General features: G+C 38.2%; 1 protein-coding gene and 1 long non-coding RNA gene across 3 annotated transcripts in view; one reads left to right on the forward strand and one right to left on the reverse strand.

Annotated features, from left to right (window-relative positions):
• Nucleotides 1-18,497, forward strand: part of LOC306867156 (uncharacterized protein) — a 33,040-nt gene that overhangs the window by 3,106 nt on the left and 11,437 nt on the right. The window contains exon 3 of the mRNA XM_079412709.1: nt 16,263-16,409. Coding sequence (XP_079268835.1) covers nt 16,263-16,409 — 147 coding nt within the window. The remainder of the gene's footprint in view (nt 1-16,262; nt 16,410-18,497) is intronic.
• Nucleotides 8,914-18,237, reverse strand: LOC306867157. Of its 2 annotated transcripts, XR_013783995.1 has the most exons (6): nt 18,131-18,237; nt 17,646-17,718; nt 17,060-17,123; nt 16,248-16,377; nt 13,245-14,129; nt 8,914-9,257 (listed from the first exon to the last, which is right to left on the reverse strand). It is a non-coding gene; the product is annotated as an uncharacterized lncRNA (long non-coding RNA). The 2 variants fall into 2 exon arrangements; XR_013783996.1 differs by lacking the exon at nt 8,914-9,257 and having other exon boundaries at nt 12,981-14,129.

An 18,497-nucleotide genomic window follows, 5' to 3' on the forward strand; every position in this document is an offset into this window, starting at 1 on the left:
AGCACGGAGATTTCTTATTTCTTCTGTTGATGAGGCTCAACATCAGCACTTATCAGTCTACAGGGATCTCTTCATTCAAACACAAATCATTCAAACGTGCAATACTGTACATTTTCGGAGAGTTGATTTTGTTCTGACTGCTAATTATAAGATCATAAGGTTTACGACTGTCAAACGAGATGCTCAGAGATATCTGCATGTATTTATATTATATATATTTATATAACTTTTTGATAACAATTTATAACTTTAACTGTACAATTTAACATAATATGGTAGGTTGACATTAATTAAAAGATCGGTGTTTGCATTACCTGTGTGTTTTATTAATATTTATCTGTTTTGTGAAAGCACATTTATTTTTACGATCTCTTTTGCATTAATTATCAGATAAAACAAATCTTTAAATTAGTCAATTAGTGTGTGTACACACCATGAGTTACACTTTAGTTTCGTGAACAGTAGGGATTAACGTTAGTGTAAATTTCAAATGCACTGGCCCAGTTAACATTTATAGTATAGTGATAATAGCAGTGTAGATCTTATTTGCCTTTTAAGTGATCTTATAAATCCCGTAAACATGTATAGAAAGTAATATTTGTATTTATCCGGTTCTCTGCACTGGCATTTAGCACAACCGGAAGTATCTATGCACACACACGCTAGACCGGAAATCCAAAATGGCGGAGATATGCAACTAGCACATTGAAAGTCTTTAAGATGTACTGGAGTCAACTTTACAGAATGATTTGACTCAAATTGTCAATACAAGGTCTTGGCCAAAAATTAATGCAACTCTTGATGGAAATAAATGTTGTGATGTTTGTTTGTCAAAACAATGCCGCAATGAAAGCACAATAAGGTGGTCCAAAGAAATATTAGAATGTGCTACTCCAACACATCCAAAAGACTTCATCTCGCACAATGAGCCTGATGAATCCTGGCATTGTCATCCTGGAATATGGACATGGATACATCTTCCAAGATGGTTGTTTGAGAAATAAAAAGCTACTGCATCAATTAGGGTTAAAGGAATTGTTGCCAAACAAAAACACTGCACTAATGATTCATTCTAGATTTTTATTTTTTTGACTAGGTATTGTAAATTACAGAACTTGGCATATTTAGTGTCATAATTATTCTTAACACTGAGAGATTTCTCTCTCCCTAATACCTTTTCAATAGTCCACATGACTACAGTCTAAATGCAATGAAAAAAAACGGACAAATCCTGACTGTGTGTAGCGTCGTGAATATATATATATACACACACACACACATATACATATATATATGTGCACACACACATACAGGTGCACCTCAAAGTGAAACTTTCATATATTCTAGATTCATTACATGTCAAGTGAAACTTTTTTCAAAAACATTTTTTTTTAATTTTGATGATTACAGCTTGAAACATTCAGTTTGATTACATTCATGAAAGTCAAAAATTCAGTATCTCAAAATATTAGAATATTTCCTAAGATCAATAATAATAAAAAAAAAAATAAAAAAAGAATTTGCAAACCAGAAAAGTTTAAGTTCTGTAAAGTATGTTCATTTATGCACTCAACACGTGGTCAGGGCTCCTTTAGAACAAACTCCAGCATCAGTGAGGTGTGGCATGGAAGCGATCAGCCTGTGACACTGCTGAGGCACTATTGAGCCTTCAGCTCGTCTGGATTATTGGATCGACTGTTTCTCATCTTTCTCTTGAAAATATCCTATAGATTCCATATGGGGTTCAGATCAGGCATGTTGGCTGACCAATCAAGCACAGTAATATCATGGTCAGCATCCACTTGAAAGTGGTTTTGGCACTGTGGGCAGGTGCTAAAGTCCTGCTGGAAAAGGAAATCAGCATATTCATAAAGAATTTCAGCAGATGGAAGCATAAAGTGCTCCAAAATCTCCTGGTAGATGGCTGCATTGACTTTGGACTTGATAAAACACAGTGGACCAACACCAGCATACGTCACGGCACCCCAAATCATCTCTGACTTCAGAAACTTCACACTGGACTTCAAGCAGCTTGGATTCTGTGCGTCTCCAGTCTTCCTCCAAACAGTCTAGTTCTTTTTCTCCTTAGCCCAGATAAGATGCTTCTGACGTTGTTTCTGTTTTAGAAGTTGCTTGGTAGCCCTTTTCCTGAAGACGTCTGAGCGTGGTGACTCTTGATGCACTGACTCCAGCTTCAGTCAACTCCTTGAAAAGCTCTCCCAAGTGTTTGAATCGGCTTTGCTTGACAGTATTCTCAAGCTTGCGGTCATCAAGCTTGTGTACCTTTTGCTGCCCAGTTTCTTCCTTCCAGTCAACTTTGCATTTAATATGCTTTGATACAGCACTCTGTGAACAGCCACGCCTGTTCAGGGGTGCAATGACCTTCTGTGGCTTATGCTGCATTCACATGCTATCGGAATTATCATAAATACAAGCTTCCTAGTCGGAAATTGGACATGAACTGACTTAGGGGCTGTTTACTCCTGGTCATTTCATGATTTTTTTTCTGATCAGATAGCTATACAATCGTTAAAAGACCAGGTGTAAATGCCCTCTGAAACGCATTCGAGACGGATATAAATCCGATTGCTCAAACCACTTCAGGAGGTGTTCTGGGCCGCATTCCAGACGAAACTGGACAAGTGTAAATGCATCTGGTTGCTGAAACCACATATGCTAATTTTACTCCTTCCAAAATATAAAAAATAAAGGTGTGAGAGCGTTTTATAGGCTCTATGGTATGTTGTAGTCAGACATGACAGAGTTAATGCAACAAGCATCACCGCGGATGTGTATCTGAGTATCTCTTCAGCAAGCTGGCGCGCAAACTGGAGTGAATTAAACTGAAAGTAAGTCGCAGACGCTCAACACACAATCATCCTCGTTAAAAGTAGTAAGACTAACTTATCTTTCCAGTTCTGGTGCAGCACTCTCTCCTGTTGCGGTCTCTGGTATTGAAATTATCTGCTAAAGAATAAAATGCACGTGCATATACATTGTTTTCATTGAAGTGAACTCTGTTAAATTTGCATATAGGATGGGAATTAAAGAACGGATTTATATCCGTTTTGCGAAGTGTAAATGGAAACGTTTTAACAAATCAGATAGATATCCGATCAGAGAAAACGCATGAAGTGACCAGGTGTAAACAGGCCGTTAGAGATGCCTTATATGACCAATTTCCGACTAGGAAACTTGTATTTACGATAATTCCGATAGAACATGAATGCAGCATTACCCTCTTTGTGGAGGGTGTCAATGATTGTCTTCTGGACCATTGCCAAGTCAGCAGTCTTCCCCATTATTGTGGTTTCAAAGAAATTCTTAGAATTTATACTGTAGGAATGATCATTTAATGAAACTTAAATGCAAATATTCTAATATTTTGAGGTACTGGATTATTGACTTTCATGAGCTGTAAACGCTAATCATCAAAATTATAAAGTAAAACATTTCAAAAGTTTTTGTTTTAAGTAATGAATCTAGAATATATGAAAGTTTCACTTATTGAAATGTTACAGGAAAAAAAATGAACTTTTTCCACAATATGATTTTTTTTTAGATGTACCTGTGTGTGTATGTATGTGTAGGTATATATATTTAATTTTTCATTTTTTTCCCATATAAAACCCCTGTGTCAAACTCCAAATTATGTCTTGCAAGCATGGACAGACTCACCAGCCACTTCATTATGTACACCTGGCTAGTACCAAATTGGACCCCCTTTTCGCCTTCAGAACTGCCTTAATTTTTCATGCCATAGATTCAAAAAGGTGAAGGAAACATTCCTCAGTGACTTTTTTACATTTTAACGTGATAGCATCACACAGTTGCTGCAGATTTATTGGCTGCACATTCATGATGTGAATAAGGTGCTCTATTGCAGTGGTTCTCAACATTTTTAGCTGTTATGTACCCCCTCAACCCTATACAAAAGGTTTAAATACCCCTTCAACAACCCTAAACCAGAGAATTGCATGCACATGTTTTGCTTTTGAATTTATATTTATTTAGGCAAGGCAAGGCAAGGCAAGTTTATTTATATAGCACATTTCATACACAGTGGTAATTCAAAGTGCTTTTACATAAAAGAAAGTGAAATAGACATTAAAATCAATAAAAACATATAAATAAAAATAATAAAAACAAGGAATTTTAAAATGATATAGAAAATGATTTAAAATAAATTTAAAGAAAATTATTACACCTAAAATTTATTGCAGTCAGTTCGGACATATAGCACAATGCTCATTCAACAAATGCACAGTTAAACAGATGAGTTTTGAGTCTTGATTTAAATGTGGCTAATGTTTTAGCACATCTGATCTCTTCTGGAAGCTGGTTCCAACTGCGGGCCGCATAATAGCTAATTCAGACTCCCCTTGTTTTGTGTGAACCCTTGGTATTTCTAACTGACTCGATCCTAATGATCTGAGTGGTCTGTTCGGTTTATATTCAGTGAGCATATCAGCAATATATTTAGGTCCTAGGCCATTGAGTGACTTATAAACGAGTAAAAGTACTTTAAAATCAATCCTAAATGTAACTGGAAGCCAGTGTAAGGACCTGAGAACTGGTGTGATATGCTCAGATTTTCTGGTTCTAGTCAGAATCCTGGCAGCAGCGTTCTGGATGAGCTGCAGCTGTCTAATGGTCTTCTTGGGAAGGCCGGTGAGGAGACCATTACAGTAATCCACCCTGCTGGTGATAAAGGCATGAACAAGTCTTGACTGGAAACAAAACATCTAATTCTTGCAATGTTTTGAGATGATAGTATGCTGATTTAGTTACTGCTTTGACATGACTACTGAAACTAAGGTCTGTCTCCAGAATCACCCCAAGATTTCTGACTTGATTTTTAGTTGTTTGACCCCTAGAGTCAAGGTATGCATTCACCTTGAGAACTTCATCTTTGTTTCCAAATTCAATGATTTCAGATTTCTCCTTGTTTAACTGAAGAAAGTTCTGGCACATCCAACTGTTAATTTCATCAATGCATTGGCAGAGGGAGTCAATGGGGCTGTAGTCATTTGGAGATAAGGCTAGGTAAATCTGGGTATCATCAGCATAGCTGTGATAGGCAATTTGGTTCTTCCTCATTATCTGACTTAGTGGGAGCATATACAGCTTAAACAAGAGCGGTGCAAGAATTGAGCCTTGTGGGACTCCACATGTCATGACCGTCCACTTAGACTTATGCTCTCCTACACTCACATAATAACCTCTCCCTTCTAAGTATGACCTGAACCATTTGAGTGCCATCCCAGAAAGCCCAACCCAGTTTTCCAGTCTGTCTAAGAGTATGTTATGATCGACAGTGTCAAACGCAGCACTAAGATCTAGTAGTACCAGCACTGATATTTTGCCAGAATCAGAATTGACGTGAATATCATTTATTATCTTAATGAGTGCTGTCTCTGTGCTGTGATGTGCTCGGAAACCAGATTGAAAATTGTCCAGGTATCCATTTGACTTTAAGTAGTTGTTCAGCTGATTAGAAACTACCTTTTCAATAATCTTACCTATGAAAGGAAGATTTGATATGGGTCTATAGTTGCTCAACATGGTGTTATCAAGATTGCGCTTTTTCAGAAAGGGCTTAACAACTGCAGTTTTAAGGGAGTTTGGAAAAGTCCCAGAAAGAAGTGAGGCGTTCACCACTTCTAAGAGATCAGCTTCTAAACAGTTAAGCACATTTTTGAAAAAGGATGTGGGAAGTGTGTCAAGATAGCAGGTTGAAGATTTAAGGTGCTGTACTATTTCTTCCAAAATTTTGTTATCAATTTCTTTAAAAACACACATAGTCACTTCTTTTTTAAAATTGCGGTCGAATCTGTGTGACCTCTGCATAACTTGAGGATGTGCCAATCTCCTTTCTGATATTATTGATCTTCTCAGAAAAGAAGGAAGCAAACTCATTGCATTTGCTGTCGGAGAGCATTTCACTGGGAATCTGACTTGGGGGGTTTGTCAGTCTCTCAACAGTCGCAAAAAGAGTGCGAGTGTTGTTTAAGTTACTGTTTATAAGGTTTGAAAAGAAAGTCTGTCTAGCTGTGGCTAGTTCCACATTGAAAGCATGAAGGCTGTCTTTATAGATGCTATAGTGAATTTCGAGTTTCGTCTTCCGCCACATCCGCTCAGCTTTTCTGCATTGTCTTTTCATGCTCTGAACTGCTGTTGATTTTCTCCAAATTGATTTATGTTTCCCCGTCTTCTTGCTGACCTTTATCGGGGCAATATCATCAATAACATTCTTAACTTTTGAGTTAAATGACTCCAGGAGAAGATCAACAGAGTCTGCAGAAATGCTTGGTGTTAATGATATTGCCTCCATAAATAGCGCACTAGTGTTCTCGTTAATGCATCTCTTTCTGATAGAGACAGATCTAGATTCAGTGGTGACTGAGATCAATATATCAAAGAAAATACAGAAGTGATCAGATAGTGCTACATCCTTGATTACAATGGATGAGATGTTTAGACCTCTACTGATGAGTAAATCTAGAGTGTGTCCACGATTGTGTGTGGGTCCATGCACATGCTGACTCAGGTCAAGAGTGTTTAAAACAGTTATAATTTATTTTGTAGTTTTGATTTCTGCATTATCTATGTGAATATTAAAATCCCCTGCAATAGCAAAACAGTCAAACTCTGAGGAAATCATTGATAACAGTTCAGTGAAATCATCAACAAAGGCTGGAGAATATTTTGGAGGCCTGTAAATAATGATAAACAGGGTGCGTGGAGCACCTTTCAGCACAATACCTAGGTATTCAAAAGTCAAATACTGACCAAATGACATTTGCTTGCACTGATAAACATCTTTAAACAGAGCAGCTACACCTCCACCTCTCCTAACAGTCCTGCAGACACTTATAAAATTAAAGTTAGGAGGGGCTGTTTCAGTGATGACTGTTGAACTGCAGCCGTCTTCTAACCATGTTTCATTTAGAAAGATAAAATCCAGGTTGTTTGTGGTTATTTATTATTACTTTCAGAGAGACGTTTTTAAAGCTGCAGTCCGTAAGTTTTGCCTCTTTGTCGCCATCTGCGTTTGAAAACCTGGAATTGCAGTTCCTTGCGGAATATTTTTTATTGCATGGGTTGTATTCCGGCATGGCTCCAGCGCAGATTATTCTAATGTTTTGAGGAGTATGTGTAGCTGTCAATCACCACACCGATGTGAATCCTGTACTTAGTAATCACAGATTCTAGCTTGCGTCTTGGAATATATGACCCAAATAACAATTTTCACCGTATATTGTCATCTGAAGAAGTAAGTAACAAGTCTGCCACGCTTGCTCTGACCAAATGAGGAAAAAAGCATTACAATAAATCGCGCTACCAATGGTGATTAAATCTAACGATCGGTTAGCTCATTCAGATTTCAACTGAAAGTTTTTTTCTGGAAAAGTGCCAGCAACAGTGACAAAAACATAAATAATGTATACATAATAATAAATTACAACATTTAAATATTGTGACTGTAAAGTTTAACTATAGATCTTTTTTGTACACGCCTACATGTTACATCATGGACAATTCAATTCAATTCAAGTTTATTTGTATAGCGCTTTTTACGATACAAATCATTGCAAAGCAGCTCTACAGGAATTTAAGTTTCCACAATATATTTATATATTGCAGAACCTTGATATGTTTATATTTCAAATTTGAAGACGATACCATGAAAAATGAGATTCCTGCAATATTTTTTATGAAAATATTTATAGTCCCCCCAGCCCCGCTGTTTGAGGAAAAATAACCACCCAATGTATTGCAGACTTATACAAACTATTTTAGTCATTATACATATTCCTGCATAGTTTTTCAATTATAGAATAATAGACAGAATTTTAGACATCTTATAAGTGTCTGCGTGTATTTGTGCACTAAAAAATACAAAAATAATTGAGTAATAAAAAAAATGCTTTGTATAGTATGTATACTGAAGTATATATTCTGATTGCCAGACATAAACTGATATTGGCAGACATGGTCATACAGTCAGTAATCACACGCTGATGTGCGTCCATACAGATGATAATCATACAGATGGGCCATATAATCAATAATAGCTGATCATTGAATCACAATGATAGCCGTCATAGAGTCGGTAATAAACACGCTGATGTGCGTCCATACATATGATACGGCACATTCCCCACACACACATATAAAAAATGTTGAAGAAAAAAAAACAAACAGTTTTTTATGGAAAAAGCAGATCGCTAAATTACGTCCCGCTCAGATGACAGCTGCGTCACAGCGTGCGTCACGCTTTCAGGAGAGAGCACCAAATTCAAATAAACTATATTCCGCTTATCTTAGACTTTTTTTCCGTGGACGGTCTCATTCTGTTTGTAAAACTGTATGCTACAACACCGTGTTGTTTTTTTTACCACCAAGATGCTGTTTTTGAGCGTAATTTATTCCATAACGGATGCAAACAATCCCAGATAGCACACGTACGTCTGCAAGATGTCTGTTAAAGATCTCTTGATCTGGAAAGCATCTGCTGTCTACAAACGTCTGACAGATGTCTTTAATATGTCAGTTTTACATACATTCTAAATCATAAACATCTTAAAGACATCTAATAGACATTTATTTGACATCTAAAAGGAAAGGTCCTATAGACGTATTGTAGATGAGCAAACAGCCTAAAAAATTCGTCTTGCAGATGTAAATGCAGACGTCAAATAGATGTCTCCGAGATGTATGTGTGCTATCAGGGATAACTCTCCCGAAGAAATGAAATGTAAACAAAGGAATATTTATCCTTATTACAACGTTATTGTTTCGTTGGACTAAAAGTGCTCGCTGGTATGTTGTTCTGTGGACCCTTATCTTTCTAACTAAACTGGGATTTCAGCAGTGGACGCGTTTGTGACTCGTTATTACAATGAATCTGGTACGTACTGCTTTTTTATTCTGCATGTTTTGATGTGTACTGCTTACACAAATGTAGCAAATACATACATCGGAAAACAGCGATCTGTCGTCGATGCTTGAGGCTTAGACCTTCAGAATGATATATAGTTTGTCAAGATTAACCCATTTCATTTATTCTATTTATTCTCGTCGGCGATCTGGTGCAGGGTAACAGGTCTTATGGCAAAGTTTGGTAATTCTGTATGTTGTCTGAGCGTTGGCATCCTCCGAAGTCCTCTGAGGGGTTGGCATTGTCTTTCCTCAGGTGTTTGGCCATCTCAGATCATTTAAGGGTTGGAACCAGACTGAAGCTTCTGTAATTCCTAGTTACGCAGAAACAGAGAAACAAATAGAGACATAATTAGCGTAGCTGCTGTTCCATCTAAGCAAAAATGATTTGTTCAACCCAAGCTAAAGAATAATAATAATAATGTACATTTGATCAGATATAACCGCAGTACAAGATTATAAAATGAATTATGTGAATGCTTGGCTAAAAAGATGTGTCGTTAATCTAGATTTAAACAGAGAGAGTATGTCTGAACCCCGAACGTTATCAGGAAGGTTATTCCAGAGTTTGGGAGCCAAATGTGAAAAAGCTCTACCTCCTTTAGTGGACTTTGCTATCCTAGGTACTACCAAAAGTCCAGAGTTTTGCGACCTTATGGAGCGGGTTGGATTGTAGCGTGGTAGAAGACAAGTTAGGTAAGCAGGAGCTAAACCATTTAGGGCCTTATAGGCAAGTAATAATATTTTGTAAATGATACGGAACTGAATAGGTAGCCAGTGCAGAGACTGTAAAATTGGGGTAATATGATCATATTTTCTTGACTTAGTAAGAACTCTAGCCGCTGCATTTGGGATCTGTAGCTTGTTTATTGAAGATGCAGGACAACCACCTAGCAGTGCATTACAATAGTCCAGTCTAGAGGTCATGAATGCATGAACTAGCTTTTCTGCATCAGAAACAGGTAGCATGTTTCGAAGCTTGGCACTGTTTCTAAGATGGAAGAATGCTGTTTTTGTAACATGGGAAATATGATTTTCAAAGGACAAGTTGCTGTCTAATATAACACCCAGATTTTTGACTTTAGAGGACGTGACAGAATCTCTTGGATTACAATTTACAACTAGACGGATCCACTGTGTACTGTTTTTTGGTCCAATAAGTAATATCTCTGTCTTATCTGAATTTAATAGGAGGAAATTATTGGTCATCCAATCTTTTAAATTTTTTTACACAATCTGTTAGCTTAGTTTAGAAGTTTCATCTGGTCTTGTTGAGATATATAGTTGAGTATCATCAGCATTACAATGAAAACCAATCCCGTATTTTCTAATAATATTACCAAGAGGCAACATGTATATTGAAAATAGCAGAGGACCTAGGACAGATCCTTGTGGTACTCCATATTTTACTGGTGATAATTGTGATGACTCTCCATTTAAATGAACAAAGTGGTAGCGATCGGACAGGTAGGATCTAAACCATCTTAAAGCCTGCCCTTGAATACCAGTATAGTTTTGTAATCGATCTATGAGTATGTCATGGTCTATAGTGTCGAACGCAGCACTAAGCTCAAGTAATACTAGCAATGAGATGCAGCCTTGATCTGAAGCAAGAAGTCATTTGTAATTTTAACAAGTGCAGTTTCTGTACTATGATGAGGCCTGAAACCTGATAGAGACCTCATAGAGATAATTTTTTTGCAAGGAGCAGCACAATTGAGCAGACACAACTTTTTCAAAAATTTTAGACATAAACGGAAAATTTGAAATGGGTCTGTAATTTGCCAGTTCATTAGAATCTTGTTGTGGTTTCTTAATAAGAGGCTTAATAACCGCCAGCTTGAATGGTTTTTGGACGTGACCTAAAGATAACGATGAGTTAATAATATTGAGAAGCGGTTCTTCTGCTACAGGTAACAATTCTTTCAGTAGTTTGGTGGGTACAGGATCTAATAAACACGTTGTTGGTTTAGATGCACTGATAAGTTTATTTAGCTCTTCCTGTCCTATAGTTGTAAAGCACTGGAGTTTTTCTTTGGGTGCGATGAATGAAGCTGAAATACTAGACGCAGTGGAATCTACATTTGTCATTGTATTTCTGATGTTATCTATTTTATCAGTAAACAAATTCATAAAGTCATTACTATTAAACTGTGAGGGAATATTTAGATTGGGTGGTGTCTGTTTATTTGTTAATCTAGCCACTGTGCTAAATAAGAACCTTGGATTGTTTTGGTTATTATCTATGAGTTTGCGGATATGCTCTACCCTGGCAGCTTTTAGAGCCTGTCTATAGCTGGACATACTGTTTTTCCACGCAATTCTAAAAACTTCCAATTTAGTTTTTCTCCATTTGCGCTCAAGATTACGAGTTTCTTTCTTGAGAGAATGGGTATAACTGTTGTACCATGGCGCAGTACGTTTTTCTCAAACATTTTTCAATTTGAGGGGGGCAACAGCTTCTAATGTATTAGAGAAGATAGTGCCCATATTGCTAGTTATTTCATCTAGTTCATGTGTATTTATGGGTACACAGAGCAGTTGAGATAAATCAGGCAGGTTATTTGTGAATCTGTCTTTGGTGGCTGGAACAATAGTTCTGCCCGGACGATAATGCGGAGCCATATAATTAATATCAGTAACACGCAGCATGCACGATACAAGGAAATGATCAGTAACATCACTTTGAGGTACGATATCTATATTGGTAAGATCAATTCCATGCGATATAATTAAATCTAGCGTATGATTAAAACGATGAGTGGGCCCGGTGACGTTTTGCTTGACTCCAAAAGAGTTTAATAGGTCAGTAAACACAAGTCCTAACACATCATTTGTATTATCAACGTGAATGTTAAAATCTCAGACAATTAGCAGTTTATCAACATTAACTAATAGATCTGAGAGGAAATCTGCAAATTCTTTTAGGAAATCTGTATATGGCCCTGGCGGTCTATACACAGTAGCCAGAGCAAGAGATAGGAGAGATTTCTTTTGCATATCTAACAGTGTAACATTAAGCAGAAGTATTTCGAATGAGTTAAACCTCCTGTATCCTGTTTTCTGAGTAACATTGAGAATATCACTATATATTGTTGCCACACCGCCGCCACGACCAGTCTGATGGGGCTCATGTTTATAACAGTAGCTTGGTGGAGTAGACTCATTTAGACCAAAATATTCATTTGGTTTGAGTCAGGTTTCAGTCAGGCAGAGTACATCAAAATTATTATCTGTGACTATTTCATTTACAATAACTGCTTTGGGTGCGAGTGATCTAATGTTTAGGAGCCCAAGCTTTAAAAATAGTTTTTGTTCATTTATTTTGCGTTTTTCTGGTTTAATCATGATCAGATTTTTTCTAGATCCTGCATTAGATTTATATTTTGACCTCTCTATTCGGGGAACAGACACAATCTTTTTACACTTTTCAAGAATTTTACACCTGCACCATCGAGAGCGTCCTGACGGGAAGCATCACTTCCTGGTTCGGGAACTGCACTATGCAGGACAGACGAGCCCTCCAGAGGGTGATGCGTTCAGCGGAACGTACCATCCACACCGAGCTCCCTGACCTGCAGGAGATCTACATCAAGCGGTGCCTGACCAGGGCCAGGGAGATAGTGAAGGACCTCAGCCATCCCAACAATGGACTCTTTTCTCTGCTGCGTTCAGGGAGGCGCTTCCGCTCCATGAAGGCGAACACAGAGAGAATGAGGAGGAGCTTCTTCCCGCAGGCCATTTGGAGTCTTAACCACTCTCCACTCTAATCACATCACCCCACACTTTCACTTGCACAATTTCAACTACAATCTGCACTAATGTCAGTCTCAGTTGTAGAAGGTTACGTGAGGATAAATGAGTGGGATTTACATAACATTTGTCTTTAGTATTCCTTTTACTCACTATACACTTTACTGCACTGCACAGCACACGGGCACTTTATCATACACTTTACTTTATTTTATAGAATCTATATAGAATCATTCTATTTTTATTCTCATATATATTTTTATTTTATTCTATTTTATTTTATTGCTAGTTTATTTCAATATATATGTTTACTGTACTTATTTTCTATTTGTATTTTTGTAAACTTGAGGTTTTCTTAATTTTGTTGGACAATTTGTTGGACAGTCGTACAATACATTTCACTACATGTCGTACTATGTATGTATATGTATGTGACAAATAAATTTGAATTTGAATTTTATCTGTATAGATTGGACAACGCAAGTACTTCTATCTTTTAAGTGGGTAGAACAAAAGTCATCATAACAGTTATTTGAGAATTGGCTTACTAGTCAGATGGAGCGTAGCGTCCTGGAGATGTTGTCTGACAGGAGTTCTGCTCCGACTCTGCTGGGGTGCAGGCCATCAGCACGAAAAAGCCTAGGACGCTCCCAGAAAAGATTCCAATTATTAACAAAGAGCAGTTTCTGTTCTTTACACCATGACAATAACCATTCGTTTAAAGCAAACAGTCTACTGAACCTTTAGTGTCCTCGTCGATACGTGGGAAGCAGTCCTGACACGATGATCGTCGTCGTGGGTGATGTGCTGCATACTGTCTCGATCAGGCTCCTGAAGTCCCTCTTCAGTGTCTCCGTCTGCCGCAGCTTGGTGCCATTAACCCCTGCGTGCAGCACGACAGCACCGATGCTCTCGTCGCCCTTCAGGATCGCGGGTATCTGCGCAGAAACATCGAGAACACGAGTACCGGGGAAACAGTGAGTGTGCACTTTACCTTCAGCTAACGTAGCACGGACGTGCCGGACGATGGAGATCACAGCGTCGTGTTCCGTCTCGCGGAGGTTCCGGGTGGAGATCTCGAAGACCGGAGGCGGCGGAGGGGGAGAGGTCATCGCCCGGGGTTTGGCGATGAAAAGTCTTCCGCTGATGGTACACCCAGGGTCCGTGGCATCCCGGCGCCGGAGTGAAGGACATCTGGGAAGATCGCGTCCTGGGTGCACAGGCTCTGTGCAGTGAAACACATGGAGTAGAGGTGGTGGGAGTGTTAGCAGCGTGATGTATACTTACCCCGGACTTGTGAGCGTCAGCCCGGGATGTTTCCAGCGCGGCTCTCCGCTCTCTCAGCTGGGCCTGCTTCTCCACCATGTCGCGGATCTGCTTCTCCACGGCCTCCAGCTCCAGCTGCACCGAATGCAGCTCGAACGTGTCCTAACCTGCACTCAAAGGTAGACACAAATCCGCCATTTAAGCAAAAGTGAAACAATGGTAATGTGTGTGAATAGAGTATTAGCAATCTAAGCGAGATTAGCGGCAGCCACACTGCCGATGCTAACGGGCTATAAGCTAATAGCAGGCACTAAAACTAGTGATAACAAGGCGCTCTGATTGGTTTTGTTTTAGAATGCTAGTGGATATATTCACACGTTATAGAAACTGATAGGGTATAAAATTGTTTTTAAGATAAAGACGATAAAGAATCAACTTGACGGAGCTCAAACTCAAAACACGCAGTCACAAATCAGCGCATGCGCATGATATAACTTGGTATGTGCACTTTAAAAGCTAATTTAATTATTTCTGTTAGTACATTACATACAAAGTCAATGCAAAGACGTGTATAATGCGAATTGGTTCAAGTTTCAAATTTGCATGACACGTTGGCTTTCAAGCCAATCAGCAAAGAGCTTATTGACATCTGGTTTGACACATGCGGTTTTATCAGAAAATGGAGGAGAGCATTGCTGTAGTTGTCTGCGGGCACCCATCATCCTCAAGTAGTGCTGGAAGCAGCCATCATTCCAGCATAGTTCCTGGAGAAGATAATGAAATTCACTGAGTTGTGTTGCACCTCTGGATGGAGCTGTGAACCAAGATATGTCGGAGTTTGGCTTTCTGGCATACTTGGGACATCCACAACATCTACAGCAAGCAACGTAATGCGAAAATACACTTCGCTTTTGGTGTGCACATATCGTTATATGAAAGGATGAATAAAGCAATTCTAGAAACCAGTTTGAGGTTATTTGAGCTTTGTGACATGGTATGTTATCCTGCTGGAAGTAGCCATCACAAAATGGTCAGGAATAATACTCAGGTAGGCTGTGGTGTTTAAACAATGCCAAATAGGTACTAAGGGGCCCAGATTATGCCAAGAAAATATTCCAATTACACCACCAGCCTGAGCCGTTGATACAAAGCAGGATGGATCAATGCTTTCATGTTGTTTGCTCCAAATTCTGAACAAACTGGATATTTTCTCTTTTTGGACCATTCTCTGTAAACCCTAGAGATCGTTGTGCATGAAAGTCCCGGTACATCAGCAGTTTAAAAAAATACTCAGACCAGCCTGTCTGGCACCAACAACCATGCCATGTTCAAAGCAACTTAAATCATCTTTCTTCCCCATTCTGATGATCGGCTTGAACTTTAGCAGATGGTCTTGACCAGGGGTCTCCAAACTCCTGGAGGGCCAGTATCCTGCAGAGTTTAGCTCCAACTTGCCTCAACACACCTGCCTGGGGGGTTCTAGCATTCCTAGTAAGACCTTGATTAGTTGGTTCAGATGTGTTTAATAAGGGTTGGAGTTAAACTCTGCAGGACACTGGCCCTGCAGGACCAAGATTGGACACCCCTGGGCTGCGTTTCCCAAAAGCATCATAAGCTTAAGCACATCGTAGACTCATTGAAACCAATTGAGCTACAATCAATTTAAGCTTGCGATGCTTTTGGGAAATGTAGCCCTGGTCTTGACCATGTTTACTTTAGTTGCTGCCATGTGATTGGCTGTTTAAATATGTGTTAACAAGCAGTTGAACAGGTGCACCTAAAGTGGCTGGTAAATGATGAACCATATCCATATAAATTCTTATTATTTTTGCATACTGAGGCATCTCTCCATTGTTGTACATTAAAAAAGAACATATCTAATCAGTATGGCTGCTTGAGGTCATGTGGGTCATGACCATCAGATTGCACTTAAAGGATTAGTCCACTTCCAAAATGAAAATTTGCTGGTAATTTATTCACCCCCTTTTCATCCAAGATGTTCATGTCTTTGTTTCTTCAGTTGCCAAGAAATTAAGTTTTTTTTTTTTTGAGGAAAACATTCCTGAATTGTTCTCCATATAGTGGACTTTAATGGTGCTCAACGGATTGAAAGTTAAAAATGCAGTTTCAATGCAGCTTCAAAGGGCTCCAAACGATCCCAGCCAAGGAATAAGGGTCTTATCTAGTGAGCTAAATAATCACAATAAACACTCACCGACTGTTTAGTGTTTGTGACAGATTTTCTACTCAAACACTTTATCACTTTAATGACTGTCCCTCTTTACCCATTACAAAACCAGAACCGGCCTCTACTTCATGTCCTCTAGTCTCTGGATCTCTGATAGTGCCAGTCTCTGCTGCTGCTGCTGCTGCTGGATCTCTGTTGATTGTTGCTGCAGTCGGGATCTTCTACATCTGCAGGAAACACAGAAAAACTGATCAAGAAGGCAAGTGTTACCTAGTGTTGAAACCAGGGGCGTAGCCATCATTTCAAAAGTGGGGGGGACGGAATGTCTAGTGTTATACCTGTTTTTTTTTTTCAGTTAACCCTTGTCTAATTGACAGGTTTTATTTTTAATCATACCTTTTTGCTTAATATGCTTTATGATTATATTATTATATATGATTATAAAACAGAAGGAAAGAAAGAGAGAAAAAAGAAAAAAAAAAGAAATACAACAGCTTGTCACTGGGACAGTACCCTTAAAAGGACATCTTTGTACCTTATTTACCCCAAAAAGTTTTATAGTTGTACATTAGATTCAAGATTTTTATTCGTCACATACACCATTATACAGAGTATAACCAGCAGTGAAATATAAGTCAAACGGTACAAAAGTCATTACGGTGCATATTGGTACTCTAATGTACTAATATGCACCTTTTTGAGTATAAGTTACAAAGATGTCCTTATAAGGGTACTATTGTTTAGATATTTCAGATTGTGAGTGTTGTATGTAGAGTACATGGCACACAGTAATGGATACTTGCACATTCACATACTTCTTTATTCTGTTCTGTTCTATTATACATTAGTCTGATTAGTCTATGTTAAAAGAAATATCTTATCATAGACAATGCCGTAAATAATCTTTACCTCTGAAGCCTCACTGAAACCTTCTGCCTTATTCATCCTCAACTGTATTCACTTCTGCCTCTGTCTACAGCAAATAAAGCAGTGTTTGAAACATGTACATACAGGGAATAGTGACATACAGAAGAAAATAACACATTAAGTACACTGCTGGACAATAACCAGTCATTTGTATCCTAAATTATTTTTTAACACTTTAGAATGATAAACACATTCACTATTAACTATTTCCGACTTTTGCCTCAATAAACTCTTAATTTACTACTTATTAATAGCTTGTAAGGTAGTCGTTATAGTTGTTAAGTTTAGGATTATGGGATGCAGAATATGGTCATGAAGAATACAGAATTAATATGTGCTTAAGTATTAATAAACAACCAATATGCAAGCTAATAATTACATACTGTGGTTAAAAATGATAGCTGAGAAGTTGTTCATAATACTAATGTTATTTTTTATTTTTCTATATTTGACTAATTATTTTCTATGATTGGTCCATATATAATCCTACAAACGCTTGTGTATTAATAGATTTTATACAATATAAAAACAGCCAAGTGTTAAAAGCCACTCTATCAGTTCTTCTCACCTGTTAAGTTTGTTTTTCTTGTGTGTCGTCCTGATTCTGCTAACAAACCTAGGCTGACTGTTTCTTGTTCATTCTTGACAACACATAAAAACGTCAAATTAGTGCAATAATGACAGAGCAGCCCTAAATTAAGATTGATCCTGTATCAGATCAGTGCTTGCATAAGTTACTTGATTGAAATACATCATGTATAGTATTGGCTGAGTTAAACATGTCACAATGCTGAAAACGCTGTAAAATCTCAGTTCAACATTATCTTTATTCTTATTTGAAGGGTTCTGATAACATACATACGTGTTAAAATAAAAGACGTTACAAAAGAGTTACGTAAAAATACACTGAAAATAAATAAGTGCATGTTTGTCCAGGCAGCTTTTTTCCCCTCCATATAATGAACATCAAAACTGGCTAATTATTCAGCAAGAGCAATAGGCAGAGTCACTCAACATTGTGCAACACTATTCGGATACCACATGACAACTTACGCTGCTTGACTTCTTTGTAAAAAACGAGTGAAGAGTTTGTTGCCGCTTTGAACTCATCTCGACCGAATAATGAATGATGGATACAGCGCGGGACCGCGGGCGCGAGCCTGGGCATGTCGTGACGTCACAAACTGAGTGACTGATTGCCATGGAAACGTAAACGTCATGTATACATTTTCTTGTCTTTTTGAATTTTAAATCATTCTGCATTTATATACATTGCTCCATTAAAACCTCAACATGTCGAGAACACAACTGTCCAATGAAAAAGTGCGGGGGACGACTTCACTTTTTATAAAAAGTGGGGGGGACACGTCCCCCGCGTCCCCCGCGTAATCTACGCCCCTGGTTGAAACATCTGTAAAAA

Source organism: Barbus barbus (genome assembly GCF_936440315.1).
Source record: "Barbus barbus genome assembly, chromosome: 49".
NCBI classification, from domain to species: Eukaryota; Metazoa; Chordata; class Actinopteri; order Cypriniformes; family Cyprinidae; genus Barbus; species Barbus barbus.